Raw genomic sequence first — 26,861 nt, 5'->3', positions numbered from 1 at the left:
AATTTTTATCAAAGTATATCAATGTATATCAACAGATTCAAAAGTTTCTTTTCTTGTTCAAAGTTCGATAAATACAGTTACGAAAATGGCACCGAAGCAAAAAAAGCAATCAATTTTTTTAAATAAAGCCATACAGAGAATGCATTAAGATCTTCCTTTTTACCCATGTACACATGAGCACTTAAACTTGTCAATTATTTTTCTACAATCTCAGATCAGATCAATACATTTTTGTTATTTGAGAGTAACATGAAAATTGTATATTCATGAAATCACCTTTCTTTTGTGAATTTTCATGAGCTGAGCTCTTACAGGCCCTATTTGGCATTTCGTTTTAAAGACAATGGAATACCCATAGTGGATTTTTTTAAAAGAAAACAAAACAAAAGCGTAACCAAGTCTATCGTTCATAAAGTGAATGTGTGTGCGTGTGTGAGTGTGTTTAAGTTTATAGAAAACAAATGAGATATATTTACGTTTATTCTTGCTTTACCAAACCATTATTTCGGCAAAAAGTTAAATCAATTTTTTGTAAAGCGAAAATAAATAATGCCTTTCTTAGTGTTTGGTGCCAACATCAGATGGCACACATGTGCGAATCACTCAATAACCTAGTAAATAAGAACAATAAATGACTTTTTGAAAAATGGGCAATTGTTTTCGCACAAGAAGGCATCAGAATATGTCTGGCAATCTCATTTCCAGGCAGATACATAAATGTAAACACAAAAACTAATTAGAGGACTAAAAATAATCACTATTAAATGTTTAAATCTATGTTGAAGAAAACATATTCAAAAAAAAAATAAAATCAAGCGCTGTCACAGAGACTGCAATAAAGTGACCACTCTCAACTATTATGACTATTACACCCACTTTTAAGTTTAAAGAGTGCAATATGTTTAAGTGAAACATTAATAATTCACTGTAAAACTAGACAGAACTCTAAGTCAAATAATAATAAAGGGGTGACTTGATTAATTAAGGAGGGTGGATGGTTTAAAGTTCTGGTATAAAGTTTCAACACAAAGCATGTTGTGTTTGCTGAAATATTGACTTAAATGTGGTAACATGCAAAACCTTAACCAGATATTTCCAAGTTAAATAATTATGGGCCATTATTTGCTGTTGCGAGATTCATGTTCATTTAAGAGACCAAAAGATAAAATGTTTCAAATTTCATGTTTTATTTAAGTTTCCATCAATATTTAGCATGCATAAGTATATTGATACAATACATCCTTTACAAAATGTGCAGGTACAAAAAGGAGTTGGGCAAATTTTACAAAAGATTTTATCAGATTTGGCCTAAAAAGATGTGCTGAATTTATTAAAATATATAAGCTTATCAAAAAATGTTTCACCCTTAAAAGTTAACAATGATGTCTTTAACAAAAATTTGTTAACGTTTCAGTTCTGAATAATCAGCCCAGTTAAAATAGAATGAATGTATGAATGTATGGACATTAGACAACAATGAAACTATGTTTTATTTAAGTTCTTTTTAAACACTCTTTCTTACCTTTGATAATCTGCTAAATTTTGAGAAGGAATCTTGAATATTTGATATGGATGAAAAGCTGACCTGCATTTTTGTTCAAAATGTTAATTTTATTTTATAAGCCTAAAATGCATCTGAAATTGACATAGTCATAAAAATATACCAGTACTGATTTATTTATCGCCATAGATGAAATTATAATAAAATATCTTTAAACAAGATATCTTTCAATTTACACTTTCTTGAAAAAATATTCCAAAATAATATCATCATATTATATTGACTAAAATCACTTCATTGCACATATGAACACAAAGTTTGAGGAGGAGGACTTAAATTCCGAGTTCAGTACTGTGCTAAATCAAAATGCTCTAGACATTGTTTTAGCAAGGCTAGAGAAAAATGTTGTTAGATTCTTAGACCCTGTCCCATTTGCCGAGCCTGTCTGACAAAATTTAGCCTTGCCTAAAAAGGTAAAAAATCCAGGAAACTAGGCCAAAATTGAAATGTACCACTGTCATATTTTTGTTATTTCTTTTAAAAAAAGCACACAAAAAAACATTGTTTCACAAATTTTGTTTATAACATCTGGAAGATAACTGACAGCAGAATATTTTCTGTCCCAAACCAAGTCCACTGAGGAATCATTAATTATTAACAAACTACCGTAGTTTCTATTGATGAAACTCCTCCAACGAATACTGAAGGTTGGGTGTAATGATGTTACTAGTCAATTATTTACACCAAATAAAGAAAACCGCTTGTAAGAATCGAGATAAATGCCAAACACTAAAACTGCAATAAAAATAAATTGTGTTCAGTGCTCAATTAACAATTACTGCACATAAGAATTAACGAATAAAAAACAGTTTATATGGAACCAGACCGAATGGACAAGAGTACAGCAAGCAGATACAAATGCTTTTCTAGTGAGTTTTTTCAGTAAATCAAGGGACAAAACTTGAAAATAAGGCAATCCAGAGATACAGGCCTTTACTCAGTAACTCTCAAAAGGCCAAAAGAATTTACGACTGGTGTCTCTTGAACCAACGAATATACCACCGAATTTGTTGTATTTATTCTAAAACCCTCACAAGATTTGATAATAAAACATTTTCTTGTGTTTATACTTACCATCTGAGCCTCCTTGTGGATCTTTGTAGCAGCGGTGGTAGCCATTTTTTATCCTGAATTATTTCTCAAGTCTACTAGAAAATGTCATCTAAGTTCATCTAAATATCAGTTTGACACGAAAATCCACTACACACCAAGAAGTTTATTCCCCATGATGTTAACCACACTAGAAAACAAAAACTAAATTTTCAACTACCGCATTCTAAGATAAAACAAGAGATAAGTTTTGACCAAATCACACAAATACTTAATAAAAATCTGATCTTTTCCCACTTTCTGACTAAAGCACCAAAGCTTCAGAATGAAACTTGTCCAAATAGCAATTAAATATAAGTCCCATGTTTGAATGTTTGGACAAAAAATTATTTTGCTCTAGTTATATGCGTTAAAATAACAAACAGATAACAAACGCTTTTCTATGTCACTATGCAAAATCTATAAGGGAAATTCTTTTATGAAATATAATGCCGAACAAGCCTATACGTATAATGTAAATAACGACTGACTTCAATGATATTTCGCTATATCTGTGTGTTCAATAGATCATTTAAAATAATCAAATATTTATTCTAGTTTGGGTCAAGAATCAATACTAGTATTTGTATGGTTATTCAAAGTGGACAATTTCATTCAATTTGTAACCTTCGTTTTCTTTATAATTGAAATAAAGAAAAACTTTTTTATTAAAAGGGTTTATTTTGACACTGGTTGGTGATTTTGCTTTACTTTAATATCTGTTAAGGTTAAATACTTGCAATGGAAAGACTTTAATTTTTTACAGATTTAATAAGCACTCTGTGGACATTTACAAATAATATTATAATTTCCATTGAGGACCTAACCAACAAATATTAAAAGAACAAAACATGTTTAATAAACAAAGGGATGTAATAATATACTAAACAATCCTATGTTTTAAAAACTACTGCAGCAGGACATAAAAAATATTAAGGTCAAAATTAAAAAAGGGTTGTTTGCAGTTACCCTACTCAAAACTTCTTGGAGTGGGTAGGTATGTAGGGATTTTTTCTGTAGTATGCATCTTTCGTCAACTCAGTGCCACATATTTCATGGGTAGTGGTGTGCATATTTACCATTTAAGTCATTAACCAGGCAACCAGAGTGTAATTGGTTCAGCTTTTTTAAAGGACAATACATGTCACTGCTTTACAACATATTAAAGTGTTCACCTTTTATTCAATTAATACAGGATAGTTATCACACAGAACAACCAAATCCTGCCTCTGACATGCCTTCTATAACATCATTGTATAATTTTGTGGGTCTAAAATATATTAAAACTTTAGACCTTCAATTACTCGGCTAATACATGTTTTATACAATCTGCTGCGGGGTTGTCAGAATTTAAATTTTGAAATGGCCAAAGGTTATCAATATTGCAAAAAGACCCTGACAAACAGTTGTTGAAAATTTATCGTTTTTCAATTTTGATCACTTATAATAATGAGGTCATTTTTAATGGTTAATTTTAAGTTTAAAATAAATGCAAAAAATTGACTGTTTGTGGAAAAAATAAAAACCTGCAACAATGCAACTGGTTAGCTTTTTGCAATGCTGAGCGCAAGCTCAAACCTACAACTTCCTAGACCCGAATGCATAGAAATCATCTGACCGGGGTGAAGTTATTGGGGTCAATTGACAATTATGAAAAATGACCCTTAACTTCAACATGTATTGGGATGATTTTCTGAAAAGATAGGTGCAGTAAATCTGACCGACAAAACATCAATTTGGGGAGAGGTATATTATTTTAACAGTTATTTATTTTTTACAGTAGTGGCCCTGAATCATTACAGTGTCACATCATGTTTAAGGATGATTTCTCTTAAGAGGGGGGGAGGGGGGGGGGGGGGGGGGTCAGTGCTGCTTGGGAAAGGTAAGTAAGGGGATTTAAAAAACAGTTTTAATGGCTGGCCAGTCATGTTTTGTCCTTCTTTGATATGTAAGTATGTGCATGTGAGTCAGTAAGGTCATTTATAGTATTTTTGGCTGACATGTGTATCATTCCACAATCTTTATTCTAATTGAATGAATTACGTTCAACAAAAGCCATGCAAAACAGTGTGTACTTGTTGTACCTGCTCCATTTAGAATACATTCCAATCAAGGCATAATTAAAGATGCAACAGATAACGTGTAGATAAGAAGGGTCTAACAGTCAATGTTAAGCTATTGACATTACCTCCGTGGGATTAATGAATAAATTGGAAATAAACAATAACAATTTTTTTCAGCATGCAAACAAGTTGTTTGAGTTTCCTATTGCAAGAAATATCAAATATATGTACCACATTATTATGTTAAATATTAATACCAAAGTGCCAAATATTGATACCACAAATTATTTACCTTATTCAGTATGTGAACAAATGTCACTAGCAATCTTTAATGGTAAATAAAAGTTAAAATAAACGTCAAAGAATTTTTACATGCATTTTGGCATTGCATGTAAAACTCTTTGAGCTGGAGCTCAAACCTTCCTAAACATGTTTTGAATACGTAGAAATCTGTCAACCAGGATGCGAATACTCCAGGGGACAGTTTTCAAAAATGACCCCACCACAGTTGGGGTCATATACGATTTGGTCTTAGTTGGATAAAAAATTGACGTAGCCCTGAATCTGATTGTTGGTATAAATAACCAACATATAAGTTCAAAGAAGTATAGCCATAGGATTGACTATGTCTAATATTGAATACCACCCTTGATCAACTTTTAACACACAGAAGGGTTTATAAAACTGGGTCAAAGATAACTGCCAAGAAGTAAGTATCAAATAGTGCCACATATTATTGTGTTAAATATCTAATGCCAAAATGTGATATAATATATGTGTTGGCCTGAAACTGTAACTTCTACCATGAGACTCAATACATGTTTGGGCCAAGCTGTAGCCTCTACAGTGAGACTCGATACATGTTTGGGCCAAGCTGTAGCCTCTACGATGAGACTGGATACATGTTTGGGCCAAGCTGTAGCCTCTACGATGAGGCTCGATACATGTTTGGGCCAAGCTGTAGCCTCTACGATGAGGCTCGATACATGTTTGGGCCAAGCTGTAGCCTCTACGATGAGGCTCGATACATGTTTGGGCCAAGCTGTAGCCTCTACGATGAGGCTCGATACATGTTTGGGCCAAGCTGTAGCCTCTACGATGAGACTCGATACATGTTTGGGCCAAGCTGTAGCCTCTACGATGAGGCTCGATACATGTTTGGGCCAAGCTGTAGCCTCTACGATGAGGCTCGATACATGTTTGGGCCAAGCTGTAGCCTCTACGATGAGGCCCGATACATGTTTGGGCCAAGCTTTAGCCTCTACGATGAGGCCCGATACATGTTTGGGCCAAGCTAGCCTCTACGATGAGGCCCGATACATGTTTGGGCCAAGCTGTAGCCTCTACGATGAGGCCCGATACATGCTTGGGCCAAGCTGTAGCCTCTACCATGAGGCTCAATACATGCTTGGGCCAAGCTGTAGCCTCTACCATGAGGCTCAATACATGTTTGGGCCAAGCTGTAGCCTCTACGATGAGACGCAATACATGTTTGGGCCAAGCTGTAGCCTCTACGATGAGACGCAATACATGTTTGGGCCAAGCTGTAGCCTCTACGATGAGACTCAATACATGCTTGGGCCAAGCTTCAGCCTCTACGATGAGACTCAATACATGCTTGGGCCAAGCTGTAGCCTCTACGATGAGACTCAATACATGCTTGGGCCAAGCTGTAGCCTCTATGCTGAGACTCTTGGACCAAGACTCACCCTCCTTATCATTTTACAATTATTCTTCATTGTTAAAGAAGATAATTAAAACCTGATAGCCTTACAAGACATTAAGTCTTTATACCATCTCAACAGTGGCTTCGAATGGTCGATTTCAACTATTCAAAGAATTTTGTTTAACACTGGTGTGTTTGTGGGCATAATTTTAATCTGAATTAAATTGTTTAGTTCATTGAAGAAAACCTAAAATATATAATAACTATCTTAATATTGAGCGTGAAATATCTCTATACTAACCAATTTACATACCCACACTTCTAAATAACTGACTTTAATATAAAACCAATTAAAAGCTAAATTGAACTTTGGGGTTGGCTTTGTCAGTAGCTGAAACTAGCTTTGTAAAAATTAAATCAGAATCAATCCAGTGGTTCGTTACTGGCATAGACTTGAGTGTAGATTATCCAAATTTCTGATAGCCAGTGTCGGTAGGCTAAAAAATTTCCTTAAAATACCAAAAGAAGCATAATTATGAAAAAAGAACGCTTACAATACCTGCTGGGAATCAATTGTCAAATTTTATGCTAATTTGATATAGAGAAACCAAGTAAATTGTGACTTACAAATTCTCGAACAACTCTAAGTTTTTGCAGATTTTGTCGCATGCCGTAAGTTCTTATTGTATACGGAGTTGCAGAAATCAGATATGGAAGCCGTGCCGACATATTTTCTTCCATTATTTTCTTTCTCTGTTACTTAAGGTATGGTATCTTGAAAGTTTCCATGCTTAAGTTGTAGATTCCAGTTTGGTATCTTTTTGAAACATGTTCAGAATGTAGAAACATGGTCACTTTTTATGATCATCAAACGGAGTCATCGAAGTTATATCGCTACACATTTCATTAAGCCAAAAGCAGCAATTTTAATATTTTTTCCCATTGAGGTGATTTAAAGAATATTTAATATTAAAAAATTACTATTCCATTTTTCATACAAAAAGTCTTAAATTGTTCAATAAAAAGCAATAATACATTAAAAAATATTGCCACAATTCTTCATAAAAACAATTCTTTGATATTCATATCCAAGCACCACTTCTGAGACTTTTCCAAACATTACCCTAACCTATAAACCATTCTTCGCTTAATAAGGAGATATTTTCAGACAAATCAGTAGATGCTACTCACAGATACCCACCCTAGAACTCTAGAAACACAATAAAACCGTAAATATTTACTGCAGAACATTTTTGGTTTAATTAAAAATGACACATTTACAGCTTTTCCATAATTTGTTACCATCATTTGGTCATAAATTCTAGGATCTGAGAGCACATCTTGAAAATTTAAGTGGTCATGGCAAAGAGGGTACCAAATTTAAATACGGTGTAAGGGATGCTTTAGTATTTTGTAATACTTAAACTTTATATCTTAAATTAAATCTACACTTGGATTAAACTTGATTTCCACTGCATGCAATTGCAAAGTTTTTTGTGTTTTTTGGTTCAACCAGGTTGAGAAAATTTAATTTTAAGGAATTCATCCACAAATGTGCATCTTATAGTTGCAAACAGGTTGTACATATCCTACATATAATACAAAAATACTTTGTGCAACATTATAATTACCGCAAATATAACCAAAATATCCTTACCATTTTCCCAACAACAATCTGCTGTCGAACTTGTACACGCACACGTCTAAACGCTTTCTTAAATGTTGCTTTACTTGCCATGTTTTCCTCAATTTTGTTTTCACACTGATTTCCACAAATGTAGCATCAAATTAACTCCCAGTAAAAATACAGAAATTATCAGTCAGCATGGCTACATTAATATCTCTTTTGTCATATCAAAGATGGTAGAAATCAATTAGTGGCGGAATGATAACAAATGTCATTCCCAAGAACTTAAAATGCGGAAGAGTCACAATAGGAAAGTCTCATTGAATTTATGTTTGTCAACTTATTGTCAGGGAAAAATCACTACCTGACTTGCAGGAGACTAAAGCGCTTCAAGCTTTTAAACCCTTTTAGGCAATAATATGGATGTTAACACAGTTTTCCTTTTAATGAATATTATCGACAACAGAACCATACATTACTGACAGCGGAACATGAAACTGTTGCACTTTTTTTTCAAAACAATAATATCTCAACATAAAATATCAGCATGGATGGGAGATTAAAGTCACTAAATGTCCTCAGTCCACTTTACCTAAATATCAGCATGATGGGAGATTGAAGTTACTAAATGTCCTCAGTCCACTTTACCTAAATATCAGCATGGATGGGAGATTGAAGTTACTAAATGTCCTCAGTCCACTTTACCTAAATATCAGCATGATGGGAGATTGAAGTCACTAAATGTCCTCAGTCCACTTTACCTAAATATCAGCATGATGGGAGATTGAAGTTACTAAATGTCCTCAGTCCACTTTACCTAAATATCAGCATGGATGGGAGATTGAAGTTACTAAATGTCCTCAGTCCACTTTACCTAAATATCAGCATGATGGGAGATTGAAGTTACTAAATGTCCTCAGTCCACTTTACCTAAATATCAGCATCGATGGGAGATTGAAGTTACTAAATGTCCTCAGTCCACTTTACCTAAATATCAGCATGATGGGAGATTGAAGTTACTAAATGTTCTCAGTCCACTTTACCTAAATATCAGCATGATGGGAGATTGAAGTTACTAAATGTCCTCAGTCCACATTACCTAAATATCAGCATCGATGGGAGATTGAAGTTACTAAATGTCCTCAGTCCACTTTACCTAAATATCAGCATCGATGGGAAATTGAAGTTACTAAATGTCCTCAGTCCACTTTACCTAAATATCAGCATCTATGGGAGATTGAAGTTACTAAATGTCCTCAGTCCACTTTACCTAAATATCAGCATGATGGGAGATTGAAGTTACTAAATGTCCTCAGTCCACTTTACCTAAATATCAGCATCGATGGGAGATTGAAGTTACTAAATGTCCTTAGTCCACTTTACCTAAATATCAGCATCGATGGGAGATTGAAGTTACTAAATGTCCTCAGTCCACTTTACCTAAATATCAGCATGATGGGAGATTGAAGTTACTAAATGTCCTCAGTCCACTTTACCTAAATATCAGCATGGATGGGAGATTGAAGTTACTAAATGTCCTCAGTCCACTTTACCTAAATATCAGCATCGATGGGAGATTGAAGTTACTAAATGTCCTCAGTCAACTTTACCTAAATATCAGCATCGATGGGAGATTGAAGTTACTAAATGTCCTCAGTCCACTTTACCTAAATATCAGCATGGATGGGAGATTGAAGTTACTAAATGTCCTCAGTCCACTTTACCTAAATATCAGCATCGATGGGAGATTGAAGTTACTAATGTCCTCAGTCCACTTTACCTAAATATCAGCATCGATGGGAGATTGAAGTTACTAAATGTCCTCAGTCCACTTTACCTAAATATCAGCATGGATGGGAGATTGAAGTTACTAAATGTCCTCAGTCCACTTTACCTAAATATCAGCATCGATGGGAGATTGAAGTTACTAAATGTCCTCAGTCCACTTTACCTAAATATCAGCATGATGGGAGATTGAAGTTACTAAATGTCCTCAGTCCACTTTACCTAAATATCAGCATGATGGGAGATTGAAGTTACTAAATGTCCTCAGTCCACTTTACCTAAATATCAGCATGATGGGAGATTGAAGTTACTAAATGTCCTCAGTCCACTTTACCTAAATATCAGCATCGATGGGAGATTGAAGTTACTAAATGTCCTCAGTCCACTTTACCTAAATATCAGCATGATGGGAGATTGAAGTTACTAAATGTCCTCAGTCCACTTTACCTAAAAAGTTTTAGCTTATGTTTATAACTTAACCCTCATTTATGTTTGCAGACACATAAAGTTCATCATTTCAACTTCAGTTGATTTAAAAATTTGAAAGCTATTTAGCTTATTTGCACAGCTTTAATTTATAATGATTCTATTTTATTAGTAATTTTATCCCAATGTAAACTTTCCACAAAATCAAAGCTCCAAGTTTAACTTCTAACATTTGAATATCTCCCACAGTTGGCAGAAAGTGATATAGTCTGGAAAATACACCACCAAATAATTTCTAAAGGTTATGAATAAAACATGCAAGTATTTTAACTCATTGCGGATTTCTGAATAGCATATTCTCAGATTTCTTCATTTTAGAATATTAATTTTAATTTTTTTTTATGATAATGTATCAATTTGAAAGCTTCAGTAACAAGTTTAATCAAAATCAATTAAAATGCATGAATAAATAATAAACACAATCATGTATTCTATGCATCTCTCAAGTCTGCAAAGGATATTAATTAGGCAAAAGAAAACAATTCTCATGAGCAAAAACTAAGAAGTAAAACAACACATTGTCTGATTATCATATTTAATGCTTCAAAAAGTCAGCCAGCTCTATTTCAATGTAAAAGGGGCATAACTCTGGAGTTACTGAAGCAATTAAATCCACACATTTGATTGAGACATTAATATGTCAATTAACACTGCACCCAGGTTGGGATGAGAAACAATTATTTTTAAAACTTTTTAAACTTTAATCTTTTTCCCTGAAAACATGTAACTCAAATAGCATTGCAATTACAAGTTCATTAAGATCGACTCATTTACTTTGCACATAACTGATCCAATCTTAGCTGGTGGTGTCCAGTTACTAGGATTTCTAAAGCCTACCAATACAAGGGTTTGTGGTTTCAAAATTGTGTTTTCATTTTCAATTCAATATTTAAAACTAGGAAAAATGAAATAGATGTTTTATGCAAAATGTTTCTTAGAATGACATTCAAAATGGATGAAAACAAAATAATAAATATGAAACTTAATCTGATAGGAAACACTGACAATGCACTTTTAGGAAAAATCATTATTGACAGGCAAAAATCAATTCATTATAAAATGTTACAATTGGCACTGCCATCCATCCATTATCTCGCAGCTACATAATTATGTGTGACAATTGGTAATAAATTGTGAGCAGAAAAATATGATAGAAATGAATCAACGAACCTTTTGATTTATTGCAAAAATTCTGCATGGGCCACGCATGTTGCCCATGTCACAAACTATCGATTTATCATATGGAAGGCAAGAGCCCATCTCTTTTATTCTATGGTACATGAGAGGGACAGTCAGGGACTCAGCCCCTCAGTTCCCACTCTTGCTCTATGGTACATGAGAGGGACAGTCAGGGACTCAGTCCCTCAGTTCCCACTCTTGCTCTATGGTACATGAGAGGGACAGTCAGGGACTCAGCCCCTCAGTTCCCATTCTTGCTCTATGGTACATGAGAGGGACAGTCAGGGACTCAGCCCCTCAGTTCCCACTCTTGCTCTATGGTGCATGAGAGGGACAGTCAGGGACTCAGCCCCTCAGTTCCCACTCTTGCTCTATGGTACATGAGAGGGACAGTCAGGGACTCAGCCCCTCAGTTCCCACTCTTGCTCTATGGTACATGAGAGGGACAGTCAGGGACTCAGCCCCTCAGTTCCCACTCTTGCTCTATGGTACATGAGAGGGACAGTCAGGGACTCAGCCCCTCAGTTTCCACTCTTGCTGAATTCACAAAAATTATCGGTCTTTGGCCTAAAAACAACAACATTTGGTCCGGGTTACCCGACCCTACCTACGAAATAGGACCCTACCTGTTTTATAGTCAGTTGGTAAAAAATGATGTCCTAACATAAAGCCTACTATAAAAATAAATTTATTAAAAAAAGTCTACCTTTCCTACCTGTTTTTGAAAATGATATAACCCTAACAAAACCCTTTTTGACCTTATACCAGATTAGGTGGGGTGGGGGCAGGTGTTTTTTTGACATTACGGTAGTTTGTGTGAAGGTTGAGTCTTCCACTGTCACAATCATGGAACAGTTCTGAGAAGAATAATTCTTTCACAAAGAATGTAACTATTGGAAAGTTGATGTATGACAATGATGTCAAACAAGACAGACATTAAAACAACCTTACATATAAGTATGACCTTGACCTTTGACCTACATTCATGGGTCATGTACATGACATACCTTCTTCTCATGACCAACATTTGCTCCAAGTTATACTTATAGATCCCACATTGCATGGCCAAGATGTTTTGCATTTGACACATTGCCTTATCATGGTCACCAACCAACTGAACATTTTGTTCTAAGTCATTTTGAATTCCCCCAATGCACGACAATTAGAAACAGCCTGTACAAGCTAACATTAAACAGATGATTGCAAGAAGACATGTAAGACACATACACGGAAACACTTCCCTGACAACCACTGACTAGCTGAATTGCTACAAGTAGAACATGGGAGGGGAAGGGGGAGGCGTGGGGGCGTAAATATGAATAGCGGGGGCATAGCTACGCCCTGTCTTTTAGACTGTCCTGGTTTTTGTTTTAGTCCTCCTTTCCGGTCAACCCTACAGTTTCCATCATGGAGCTAAGCCAATGCATATAAAGGTAAATTATCTTTGCTTAAATGCATTATTTTATACTGTATACACATATTTCAAATCAAATATGGTCAGGCAATTGTCCAATTCAATAAGATAAATGCATATTAAAAGGATTAACCAGTGCATGTTTTGTCTACTAACCGATTTACCCAGCTAAATATCTATCAAAGGTTAACACTGAATTACCTAAAATATCTAAGTCCAAATAAATACTGTCATCCCATTGGACAAAACATAATTTGCTTATAATCAATAATAAATTGTTATATTTTATATACATAGAATAATAATGCAGTCTGTCCTTAGATGAAGTAATTCATGTGAAGACAGCATGTCTGTTTGATGGTGTTTCTATTTATTGTTTGACAATGTGCCCCTAAATGGAATCACACTGACATTTAACCTTTAAGGCAAGAGGCGGACACTTTTACCACTAGACCGCCATCTTCCTCCTCACCATACATGGATGTGATGAAGTTTAAATGATTGATGAGCGACTATTTGCTGAGATATGCAAACAGTAGTATATTCATTGCTCATCCCACTTTGCACTAAGGCGACAATGCGGTGGCTTGAGAAAGTCTGTTTCAATGCTTTAAAGCATTTTGTTTGTCATTGAAACAAATATAATTTTAAACTACAATTCAATTGGCCAGTTACAGTGAAGCCAGTGCAAACTATACAGGGTGTAAACAGCTTGCCTCTTCAGTAGTTAGTTCCATGTGATACTTAGTTAAAAGAATACCCCAAGTTGCTGGCAGTGGCAGACAGCTTTTCTTTAATGAGACAGGCCATAGATGTTGCATTTAGATAAAATTTACTTGGTTGTTTTGGGCAGAGCAAAAGCCATGATTATTTGATCTTTCAAAACCGTGAAATACTAAGTTCATTACAACAGTAGTATTAAATCAGATCAGCAGGGAATTTTTTTTAGATTCTCACATAAAACATGGGTTGAGGGGGCGTTGTATTTTTTAATTCAAAACTCATGTGGAACATTTGAATTTTGGTACTGAGGAGGCTGTGGGTATTGGCCTCGCAAGGAACACTTTTTCGTGGATAAAATGGAGAACAGTACCGAGGGTGAATAATATTCACCTTCTCCTCCTCAGAAGTGAATAGGCCTTCATTTCCTTTCCGAACTCTGTATAACATATACAATAACATTTTTTGAGAGTCTGGTACCTAAGAATGACAAATTTTGAGTTTCTGTGCTTTTGTGTCCCAAGTTCTTTATAATAAGCCACTGATTATACTGTGTACATTAAGGGAGGAGTAATCAACTGTAACATTGGTTAGCGCAGTGGTTAGCGCACTCGCTTCTCACCAAGGTGACCCGGGTTTGATTCCCGACCTGGGTGCATGTGAGTTTGGTTAGTGGTTAGTGGTCACCAAGCCGGACAATTGGGTTTCCTCCGGATACTCTGGTTTCCCCCACAGCACAAGACCACACTCTCACGCAGTATCGTGCAAACGAGAGTGATTAATATAAGTTGTAATAGCGTGTACTGGTTTCTACCCAGGAAATGAACTCTATTGTGATTCAATAAGATATAAGCTTTCTACACAATCAAGCTATATGGGATGGGATAAGAAAAACAAAACAAACTTAACATATGTAAAATACCTGAACATCTCCGATGACTAACGCCGTGCGGACAATGGAGGACCGTGCACTACCCAACCCATCCGCGCTAGCCTTTCTTGCAAGTTTCTTAAACTTCGCCAACATTCTTGGAAATAATTATCCCTTCTAGCTATAACGAATTATTCCATTTTGGAAAAGAAAACTTCTTACTATCTAGGTTTTATTTTTTAATATTCATTCAATTGCTTTTTTTCAATACACTCCTATAAGAGTTGTTTTTCTTCATAGATCCTTTGAGTTGTAAATAGCATTCTTTTTTCCCAAAGTTTTAACAAATGTCATAACTAAATATGGAACTAAAACATTCACAGTAAAAAAGACAATATCAGCCAATGCTGACACATGTTGGACGTATCTACCTAACAATCCATTTTAAGAAGATAATCCAAAACAGGTATTGTAGTCAGTTAATTAATACACCTTAATCCAAACCATAATCTGCATAAAGACACAAAGAATTATTTCAGCCCATAGTTGATTACAAATCTTAAACATGTCTTTATTTTTTATCCTGGACCATAATACAAAGTGACAAAAATATCCTCTAATACTTACAAATACTATTATGTGCTATAAAATATATTTCTTTCCCTGTCGCTACAAATAGTCTTGACATTTAAAACCACTGTGAAAAACATAAGATTTCAGCAACAAGAATATTGTGTTTCTTGTTCATAACAAAATTCAGCAGAAAAAAATAATCCACAAACTAGTATGATTGTCGATATTCATTTGCTAAATCTTACGCCATGACAAAATCAAATATGACACTATGTCTTATACATCAAGAAAGGAACACTTTGCATTACATATTGTAACTGTGTAGTTACAAGAATTGCAGGTAAATGAGAGAAGAACTGAGAACAAGCATCCAGACTTTCAAAAGTTCATTAATCTTTGATTACTGGATGTTCCCCTGCCCCCACATGTGCAATAATAACATGTTCCTGGGGTAATTCCTCCTGGACAATGCATCCCAGGAGAATGTTAATATTTCATTTGTTTGGTCAATTATGCATTGTTCATTATTATGTATCTAGCTTTAATCAAACTACGTTGAACTTTATCAAACAATCATTGTAATACAAGCAAATAGCAATTAACTAGTACAATTTCACTGTGATGCAGAGTTGAATCAAATTCTGGAATTGAGCCCTGAATCTAATATAATCCGTAACTCACATTTATAAAAAAAGAATCCAGGATATTTTCTAATTTTTATTTGAATTTGTAATAATGTCATCACTTAACTAGAACAGTAAATTTTACCATGGAATGTACTATTAAAAACCTTTGTACAAATATTAAAGTATAATTTTATATACATGAGACTGAAATGGTGAGTAAAGTAATTAATGCTGTATACGGTAAATAAAACTTCAAACTTTAATTTCAATTTCTGAGACAATTCATTCTTTGATATTTTAATTATTTAAACAATTTTGAGCATTAATCAAGAAATTTGATTTGAAACGGAATAATGGAAAATTCATTTAAAGGCACACAACTGATGCAAACTTTTATTTGTTTATTTTATGTATTATCATGTTTAACACATTTGACTTTAATAATAATAAAAAAACATATGATTTGTGTACAGATGAAAAAATATGAGCCCTTATAAATGTCTTTTTATAGCTACGTTGCCTCACATTCCCCTTTCAAAATCTTGCCAAAATGCTGCCAATATGTTTTTATCCATACACATTTTATTGTTTTGATCATTTAAGAAAAAAATAAAACATAATCATGCATGAAACAATCATGCATTAAAAAAATCATTTTTGCATCAACTTATATTGTGCACCTTTAAAAAGAAATATTCAAAATAATAAAAGACTCATCATGATGAATAATTTTATAAAGGTGTATTGATAATTAAATATATGATGATTTATTCATGCATCTCTACAATAGATATGTTGACATGCTTTCTTAAGACAACCCCAATATCCTAAAAATATTTCAAATTCTTACATTCTATACTGTATAGTTGCAAAAACCAAAACAAATTATATCAAGAATGTTACACTGGGAAGGGAACTTTCAAAACAAAAGGGGCTGACGGGACAGGTGTAGGGGAAACACATCACAAAAGTTTTAAAGTTATAGCCATGACATTGACCATCTATTTTTCTATCAGTGGAAAAATAAATTGGGTACAGTTCAGGGCTTTTTCTATAGTACCCACGGGTCCGACTATCGGACCCATTCCCAAAGCAAAATATAAGATATTTTTCCCAATCTTCAGAAAAAAATCCCAATCCAAAAAAAAAAAAAAAAAAAAAAAATTTTTTTTAGAAATTCTTTATACCTGTACTGGTTCATTTTCAACAGTCTAATAAATTATGTGATGTGAAGTTTTTTTTGGTACTTGAACTCAGAAATCATTGATTTTCATCACATTCAGAGATATGAAATTATTTATTGATTGAAATAGATATTTACACCCCAAGGATTGATATTTCAGCCATTGTGGGTCTTTTAAAGAGAAAATAAACTAATATTAAATCATTTCCTAATTCACAGGAGACTAGACAGCTTTTTCTTTTCGCTGTAAAATTTCCCAATTTCCGCATTTTCAAGATGCAAAATTTCCCAAAATGTCTAGGGTCTTTTTCCCAAAATGGGCAGAAAAAGCCCTGGTACTTCACAAGTTCATAAAAGTGTGGATTTCTTTTTACATCTTTTTCATTTTAAGTTAACATTATATTGCACAAGCCAATGAAGCGTTTCAGTGGATGTATTTCTTGATTTGTTCAAGTTATAAGTGGTACCCAGTATGTAAGTCCATTGATATGTTTATCTTGACAACTCTGATTAGCTTATACATGAAGCTGATTAATTTTCTTTATAAGAAATGTACCACAAGTAAACTATTGAAGACCAATAAAATTTGAAAGGGTCAAGTTGTAAGACCTCCTTGAAATCTACTTTCAGTACATACTGTAAGATATGTGTATAGAATTTCACCTTTGTCGTTTATCATTGCTTTATGGGTTTCCAATATTTTATAATACCCTTGATTCAATAACCAAATATACAACTGGTTGCTAGGGGCAATTATGTAAATAAACAAAGTGAAAGTCCCAGCAACAAGGGAGACAACAAGCACAACTCTTCTGAACATTTCAAAAATATTTATCTCAATTAACTCCCTTGATAGCCTCATACATACTATTTATTCTTGCAACTTCTAAGGCCAGGAAACCGAAAATAACCAAAAATGGACTTCAACACTAAATATCAGTATAAACAAATTATTTATATTAATTTCAATGACTTTATGTCTTCTATATTTCATAAAATAAACGTAGGTCAAAACATCATGTCTGTACATTCATAGCACCAATTTAGATATATGATGTTATGACCCAACAAAACTATACTATACACCTGTATTTTATAAAATAATTAAGTTCTACGAAACTGACAATGGATGATCATTATTGAGCACCCATTTACTATTATTCGATTACATTATATTCTACTTTCAGTAAAGTGAAAATATATCTCATGAAACCTTAAGATTGTTAGTCAATGTTGACTCTTGTTCACCTATGGATACAAAATATCCAAATGTGGACAGTCTACAAATTATATTCCAGTGTTCATGCCAATGTCGCCTACGGGCCTACACTGGGTATGTGCCCTGGTAACACATCTTTTGCATAAACCTTGCAACAACACCGTGTTGAAGTATGTTCAACAACATATCTATCCAAATATCCATAATAATTTCAAACGAATCCTGGACAAAAGAGTCAGCAGAGATGAGAATAAAACTTTACATCTCGCATCGAGGCGTCATAAGTTGCCAATGAGACCAAGGTGAATTGCATACAACACTGTAAACCATGTTTTGGTTAATTGTCATTAGTAATTTTGGAATTTGTAAACCGTGCTTTGGTTAATTGTCATTAGTCGGATTATTCATACGATTGGCATAACCAAACAAGAGTACCTGTAAAACATGTCAGTAAACTTGTGAAATCTAACCTTGTAGACCAATTTCAGCAAACCTCTTTTGAACAATTTAATCTTTCATCTAAGGGTAAAATGTATTCTCTGTTTAAGTCTGATATTAAATTTGAGGAGTACCTTAATATTTTACCCAAATCTCTACTTTTTACATTCTTGCATTTCCGCACTAGTAATCATAAATTCCCTATCAAAGTCGGTAGATGGAGACAGAATGCTATACCACATGTCAATAGAAAGTGTACGTTTTGTAATCTAAACGATATCGGTGACGAACTGCACTATTTACTTACATTTTTTATATCCTACCAGAAAAAAATACGTAAGTAGTCGTTTTTACTCAAGACCTAATGTCTTACACTTTAGTGAAGTTTTAAATTGTAAGAACCCAGATACCGGAAAACAGCAATTTTTGTTAAAATCTTAGTTAATCACTATTAAACGAATCTGATCATGTATTTTATAGTTTTTCATTTGATATCTCATAACTATATCGATTATATTGTATCCTAATTCAAATAAATGAATTTGTTTTGTCATAAAAAAATAATACTATTTAAACTAACCACATTCCCCGTACTAATTTTATTTGTTTTGTATAATGATAAACTCTAAACCTGTTGTGAAGCCGCCATTAACCCACATATCTATACCTGTGTTAACATATATATATTGCGTTTTCACATGCTTTTACTTAAATGTAAACTGTGATATAATAAAAGAATATTGAGTTGAGTCGAGTAATTTTGAAATTTGTATAACTTAATTTATAGAACTTGTTCCACTTTAAAATTCTTGATATTACAAAAAATTTTGTCTCACAAATATTGATAAGATGGCCCCATTCTTTTTTAGTCTTCCTATGACAATACATCAGAAACTCTTGGATCACAGTTAATCAGTGCAAAAATAAGGCTGAACTCTGAAACAGATTCAAATAACCTCACCTGCATAGCCATTAGTCTCTCAGGCTGCACGTAGGTGCTTGTTTTTCTCCCAGTAACGTTAAACGTGCTAACTTTTCGTCCAGCACCATCCTTATTTTCAGAACTGATTCGCCGCCTATCGAACTTCCCCAGTCCTTTTTCCGTACTAACTTTTCTACCAGCAGCTGTTGCATCCTGACTAACTTTTCTCAAAGGACGGGATTCGTCTATTGTAGAAAGTTGTCCATCCCCAAAATTTGGGGCCTGTAGCGCAGAGCTGATTTTACGAGTCCGTTTTTCTTGACTCATTATCAACAATTAAGCCTCCAGTATTTCAAATCGTAAAATGTATTAGTTCATTCCATTTTCATATTCTATTACATTTTCAATTCCATAAAGATATTTTTATATAATAAATAAGAAAACAGTTTGGAGATTCACATAAATATTTTCACTTCTCTGCTAATAAAATCAAAAACATGAAATTACAATGGGTGGAGAAAATGAAACACTGCAAGTGTAAACCAGTTCCATAGTTGAAGAAAACTCAACCAAACTAAACCAAAACTTATTGAAATTTTAAATAATTTACAATGAAATAGAAGGGTTTTTTTTGTATGTTTTTATCTCTGTATATTTAAAGAAGAAACCTCTGGACATATTAAACTAGAAAAAAGTTTTATTGCATCTTTAAGATTAGAATAATCCAGTCAGCAATGACAAGCATATATATGTTTTTCAATCAAGAGCAATTGTGCTCTTTTGCACTCTTCCATAAATTACTGATAAGACAGAGTGAAGAACCAATCCCTGATTTACACCCATCTGACAAATGAAAGAACAATTATGATATATGTGTTTGAAAAGCAAACAATTACCACTGTATTTCTGTCTTTGTAACTTTAATATTGATAGAATTCATCAATACCTATGAAACACAGTTTTTAAGCAATAAATCTCTTTAACCTGCTTAGGAACTTGTTGCTTAGAAAGAAAAATGTCAAACTTTTAATGTTGACCAATAATCATTCAGCAAGCATAATTGAAAGAAAAATAAAGATGTCATCTAATAAAAAAAACAACTCCTATTGTTTTTCATTCACATTAAGGATAAGAGTAATATACAAATAATGAGAATATATTCCCGTTTGAAATTTCTATTTACTATAAAGTTTGAATAAAATTTAAATAATTGGAAATCCACAAATTAAATGTTTCTTTCTGACTTCATTATTCAGCATGCATAATTTAGCGGTAAAGAACAATTCTTATGTTGTTTAAACACCCTCCTTTTTCACATCTAAATAAAAACTAAACAAAAAGAAATCCACATAAAAAGTTAGTTCACGAGTATCCATCTGCAAATACGCATATTTTTGGGTATCAACTTGCCAACTTTTTATTGACATATGGCCTAAATTTTAAGATTAGGCAAACCTACGTAATGACGTTGTCTTAGAATAAGCAAAAATCAACAGGATATCATGAAAAATCGAACCCTTATCTTTGTCTTATATTATATCAGCTACCGGGCAATAGTAGGAATTCTTCTGTTGACATCTTTTTCAATGAACCTTTTGTGGAAAGATGGATGACAAACATACGAACAGATTAACCAACTTCCATAAACATCGTATAATCTGACACAGATCCTGTTTAGCTCAGATCTTGGCAAAAACAATCCATCTATCGAAGGATGCATACAACACTGTATTATGTCCTTCTGTAATTACAGGTAGTTACTACAGTCTTGCAGGCACACTGCAATATACTCTTTAAAAACACACAACTTTCATAACATTTCATTCACACAACATACTTTAACTCCATTTAATACAAGCAATTAGCTTTTTTCATAAAGTTGCATGTTTTCTTTTCCAGAATCCAAAGCAATATAAATTAACTATTAATTTGAAATAAAGCGAGTACAAGAAAACATTTAAGTAAACCTTTTAAAGGAAACACAACAACCTTAAATTTAAGGTCTAAATATGGCAAAACTTTGACTGGCCAAAGGGTGTTTTAAACTTTTTTTTCTGGCATTTCAGCAGATTACTACTTGATCAGACTGTTCTCAAAAGTTCTTCAGTGGCAATCAATAATCAACAGTTAAAGTACTTTTGGCTAACTACAACTTATATTGGTCATTTATGCTACATTTACACTATGTTCCCGGTGGCCACGGCAGTCCCGTTTCAGACCACCGTGGAGAAAACGGGAAAAACGTGAGACAGCGCGGGGGAACGAGATATGCAAACGTGACAGACCGTTATAGCCTACATGCCGGGCCAGAATTTTAAACTGTCAAAAAAATTGCCACGGCAGCCACGGTGTGGATGAGAAACGTAGTAGGTCGTAGTAAAACGGGGTAAACACAATGACACGTGACAGTACGCGACAGTTTGTGACAGTACGTAATAGGCCTTTACACAACTTATAAATTGTCCGTAGGGGTCGGGAATCATATGTAATCCCCGGCATCTGAAGTTCCTTTCCAGTTTTGTCACGCTGTGCTTCATTTTGTCACGGTTTTCACGGCAAGCTAGGGTGGACGATAGCCGTTTCGTTACATTTCATTTGCAGTGAAATCACAAAATCTTCTTCATCTTGGGAATTCATGTTTACTTGTCGAAGTATTCTGATACAGTGATTGCTGTTGCTTGGGGGATTTTCTTTATACCATGGACACAAACGTAATCCAAAGCTCTGCGGTGTTCGCTTTCGATGCATAGTAGGCCAAACGTGGAAAACGCATCAGACCTGGATGAAGACGTGAACAACGTGAGGGATCCCATCAGAATGTATCGGACCGGGACGCAACGTACATGCATCCCTGGTAGACCGCGCCCAGACGTTAGTGGGCCTTGGATGAACCTCTTTTTGGCCCCTATGACACGTGACAGTACGCGACAGTTTGTGACAGTACATAATAGGCCTTTACACAACTTATAAATTGTCCGTAGGGGGGCGGGAATCATATGTAATCCCCGGCATCTGAAGTTCCTTTCCAGTTTTGTCACGCTGTGCTTCATTTTGTCACGGTTTTCACGGCAAGCTAGGGTGGACGATAGCCTTTTCATTACATTTCATTTGCGGTGAAATCACAAAATCTTCTTCATCTTGGGAATTCATGTTTACTTGTCGAAGTATTCTGATACAGTGATTGCTGTTGCTTGGGGGATTTTCTTTATACCATGGACACAAACGTAATCCAAAGCTCTGCGGTGTTTGCTTTCGATGCATAGGAGGCCAAACGTGGAAAACGCATCCGACCTGGATGAAGACGTGAACAACGTGAGGGATCCCATCAGAATGTATCGGACCGGGACGCAACGTACATGCATCCCTGGTAGACCGCGCCCAGACGTTAGTGGGGCTTGGATGAACCACTTTTTGGCTTGTCACGGTTACCTTGATAAAAAGTGAGGAAACTTAGCACAACCTAACAAAACTTGTTTATGGAGACAAAAATGGCCAAAATCCCACGGCGCAATACGTTTCAGGCAAACGGGGCTGCCGTGGCTGCTGGGAACATAGTGTAAACGTAGCATTACATATCACCCATTGGCAGAAAATGTGCCAGCAGCTACAGCTTGGTCTTGTTCACATCACCCACTGGCATCCACTGTGCTTGTTACAGCTTGGTCTTGTTCACATCACCTACTGGCATCCACTGTGCCAGTTACGGCTTGGTCTTGTACACATCACCTACTGGCATCCACTGTGCCAGTTACAGCTTGGTCTTGTTCACATCACCCACTGGCATCCTCTGTGCCTGTTACAGCTTGGTCTTGTACACATCACCTACTGGCATCCACTGTGCCAGTTACAGCTTGGTCTTGTTCACATCACTTACTGGCATCCACTGTGCCTGTTACAGCTTGGTCTTGTTCACATCACCTACTGGCATCCACTGTGCCAGTTACAGCTTGGTCTTGTTCACATCACCCACTGGCATCCTCTGTGCCAGTTAAAGCTTGGTCATGTTCACATCACCTACTGTGAACACCCACTGGCATCCTCTGTGCCAGCTACAGCTTGGTCATGTTCACATCACTCACTGGCATCCTCTGTGCCAGCTACAGCTTGGTCATGTTCACATCACCTAATTGTAATTTGTAAGAAAAAACTCCCCTATTATAGGCAAGCACATACCACACAATAGCATTCGCCATTCTACCTAGATGGGCAAGCACATATCACACATTGGCATTCTTCATGCTACCTGAATGGGAAGGCATATATCACACATTGGCATTCTCCATGCTACCTTAATGGGCAAGCATATATCCCACATTGGCATTCTCCATGCTACCTAAATGGGCAAGCATATATCACACATTGGCATTCTCCATGCTACCTTTATGGACAAACATATATCACATATAGCCATTCTCCATGCTTCCTAAATGGGCAAGCACATATCACATATAGCCATTCTCCATGCTACCTAAATTGGCAAGCACATATCACATATAGCCATTCTCCATGCTACCTAAATTGACAAGCACATATCCCATATAGCCATTCTCCATGCTTCCTTAATGGGCAAACACATATCACACATTGGCATTCACCATGCTTCCTAAATGGGCAAGCATATATCACACATTGGCATTCACCATGCTTCCTAAATGGGCAAGCATATATCACACATAGGCATTCACCATGCTTCCTAAATGGGCAAGCATATATCACACATTGGCATTCACCATGCTATCTAAATGGGCAAGCATATATCACACATTGGCATTCACCATGCTACCTTAATGGGCAAGCACATATAACACATTGGCATTCTCCATGCTACCTTAATGGGCAAGCACATATCACATATAGCCATTCTCCATGCTACCTAAATGGGCAAGCATATATCCCACATTGGCATTCTCCATGCTACCTTTATGGACAAACATATATCACATATAGCCATTCTCCATGCTTCCTAAATGGGCAAGCACATATCACATATAGCCATTCTCCATGCTAACTAAATTGGCAAGCACATATCACATATAGCCATTCTCCATGCTACCTAAATTGACAAGCACATATCCCATTTAGCCATTCTCCATGATTCCTAAATGGGCAAACACATATCACACATTGGCATTCACCATGCTTCCTAAATGGGCAAGCATATATCACACATTGGCATTCACCATGCTTCCTAAATGGGCAAGCATATATCACACATAGGCATTCACCATGCTTCCTAAATGGGCAAGCACATATAACACATTGGCATTCTCCATGCTACCTTAATGGGCAAGCACATATCACATATAGCCATTCTCCATGCTACCTTAATGGGCAAGCACATATCACATATAGCCATTCTCCATGCTACCTAAATTGACAAGCACATATCACATATAGCCACTATCCCTGCAACCTAAATGGGCAAACACATATCACACATTGGCATTCCCCATGCTGCCTTTAGGTAGCACACCCCTTATGAAAACCTCCACTTGATATTTTTTTCAAATTTAATGCTGAAGCCAATGTTGTTAAGCAGGACTACAAATCTTTTAAGGGTTTCAAGGTTTTTTTGAGGGAATCCATCCAGAAGCATAAATATTTCATTACTATTTTCTTCTTTGTTTTCATAAGCTTACCTTTTTTTACAGAAGTTTAAAAAAATCATTAAAATTAATAAAAAATATTTTTAATAAACATAAATATTAGCTTCTTTGAAGATTTCATTACTTGCAGGCATGGCTAAAATAGGTGGTTGGCAATGGGATTTTCAAACTCTTTTCTTTTCTAAAAAAACGATATAACATTTTGATACCACATTGACTTTAATTTCCATATAAGTACTATGCCTGTTACAGAAATCAGGATTTGATACAGAAAAATGACTTACCCTAACAATCTTGTCTGGAATGACAAAGACACTCTGACGTCTTTTGTACTGTTGTTTCTTTTCCTCGTCTCCAGACATACTCAATATAGTTCACACACAAGTCACCCAGACTTTCCAATAACAATCATCAATAATCAGTGAATAAAACTCTTTTTGTTGCATCAACTCAATAGGAATCAAAGGTGACAACTATTATGTTATAAAGGTCTTAAAATAACCTATAGTTCAGCAATACCGTTTCCAACAGAATTTATGAGGGAACATCCAACAAATGCAGCTTTCTGAATCAATCTAGAAGCAAGGAATGTTTAAATGTTTCACCAAAATCCCTAGTAACATCTATGGTTCAGCTAGCAATATTTATATGAGATGCAAATCATGATTCAAACCCACTTACTTTAAAGGGACTCACTCACAGATTTTATGTTCGCAACATTTTTTTTTAAACTTTGTTAAAAATGAGATAATATACTGACTTCTATGAACAAACACCAAAGATACACATTTTAACAATGTTTTTTTTAATTTAAATGATTCAATTTTCAAAAGCGTCACTATGGCTTTTCTGCATTTTCTGACCCATTTTTGGTTTAATATTGCTTAAAAAATGAGTTCTAAATTGATCTTTTCATGATGCTTTATCATTCATACACAACAAACGTTTTATTCACATTTTACACAAAATGTAATTGTTTGAATGTCCGAACTTATGAAACGTGAACATTTAGTCCCTTTAACATCTTTCTTTAGACTTCCTTTACAGATCCTGAGTGAATTGCACATAAAATTTTCAATACATCAATGAAATGGAAAAAAAACCTCTGACTTCTAATGTACGTTTTCAATTTATATCCACTAATCCATGAAGCTACTGAATGCCTAAATAAAGTGTTTGAAAAGAGGATGCCATTACGGATGTTTTCATAATTAAAATTCCATTCAATTAATGGAAATGATTATTGATGAAATAAAACACCATGGTTTATAGTTCTTTCTGAATTAAAAAATAGTAATTGGTATAATTGGAAATTTTTAGCTAGAGCCTGGTTTCACAAAAAAATTAAAGATATCCTATGTCAAAATTGCACGAATTTAAGGTGCCTGTGAACCAATATTTAAAACAAGAGCTGTCATAGCACAGCCGTCATAGTACAGCATGCTCAACTATACGCCGCTTTGTCTTAGTAAATAATATAATAATGATGTATTATTTGCATGTCTATTCAATAAAAAAAATGCAGAAACAATGTTTTCAGTGATTGACAAAACAACTTCAGCCTTCGTTGTGAAATTCAGGTTTAACTGTTTTTCTATTCAGTACCAAATGGTTGTCTATTTTAAGAAACAGTGACATTGACCTTTACCCTAGGGGCCCCTAACGCAATTCCATAAAAGGTCTCCATAAACTCATATTTACCAAGTTTGGTCACAGTATATCAACACTTACTAAAGAATTCAGTACCAACCATTCTCCTATTTTTAGTAACAGTGACCTTGACCATAACTCTCATAGCCCTTGAAAGGTCTCTATAAATTCTTCCTTTATACT

At 34.9% G+C, this 26,861-nt stretch overlaps 1 protein-coding gene across 7 annotated transcripts in view; it reads right to left on the bottom strand.

Annotated features, from left to right (window-relative positions):
- LOC128242778 (dynein axonemal heavy chain 5-like) overlaps positions 1–26,861 on the bottom strand; it is a 109,099-nt gene that overhangs the window by 69,324 nt on the left and 12,914 nt on the right. The window contains exon 1 of one of the 7 annotated variants that reach the window (XM_052960096.1): positions 25,313–25,590. The exons of 3 other annotated variants lie outside the window; for them this stretch is intronic. In XM_052960096.1, the coding sequence (XP_052816056.1) occupies positions 25,313–25,390 (78 nt within the window). In that variant the 5' untranslated portion in view covers positions 25,391–25,590. Of the gene's footprint in view, positions 1–2,635; positions 3,058–8,036; positions 8,455–14,512; positions 14,741–25,312; positions 25,591–26,861 lie in introns of those variants that run through there. 3 more of the 7 variants (XM_052960093.1, XM_052960094.1, XM_052960098.1) reach the window with 3 other exon arrangements.

The sequence above is a fragment of the Mya arenaria genome, chromosome 8 (assembly GCF_026914265.1).
Source record: "Mya arenaria isolate MELC-2E11 chromosome 8, ASM2691426v1".
Classification (NCBI taxonomy): Eukaryota; Metazoa; Mollusca; class Bivalvia; order Myida; family Myidae; genus Mya; species Mya arenaria.
Note: the sequence above shows the minus strand (reverse complement) of the source record. Positions and strands in the feature narration are given on the sequence as shown.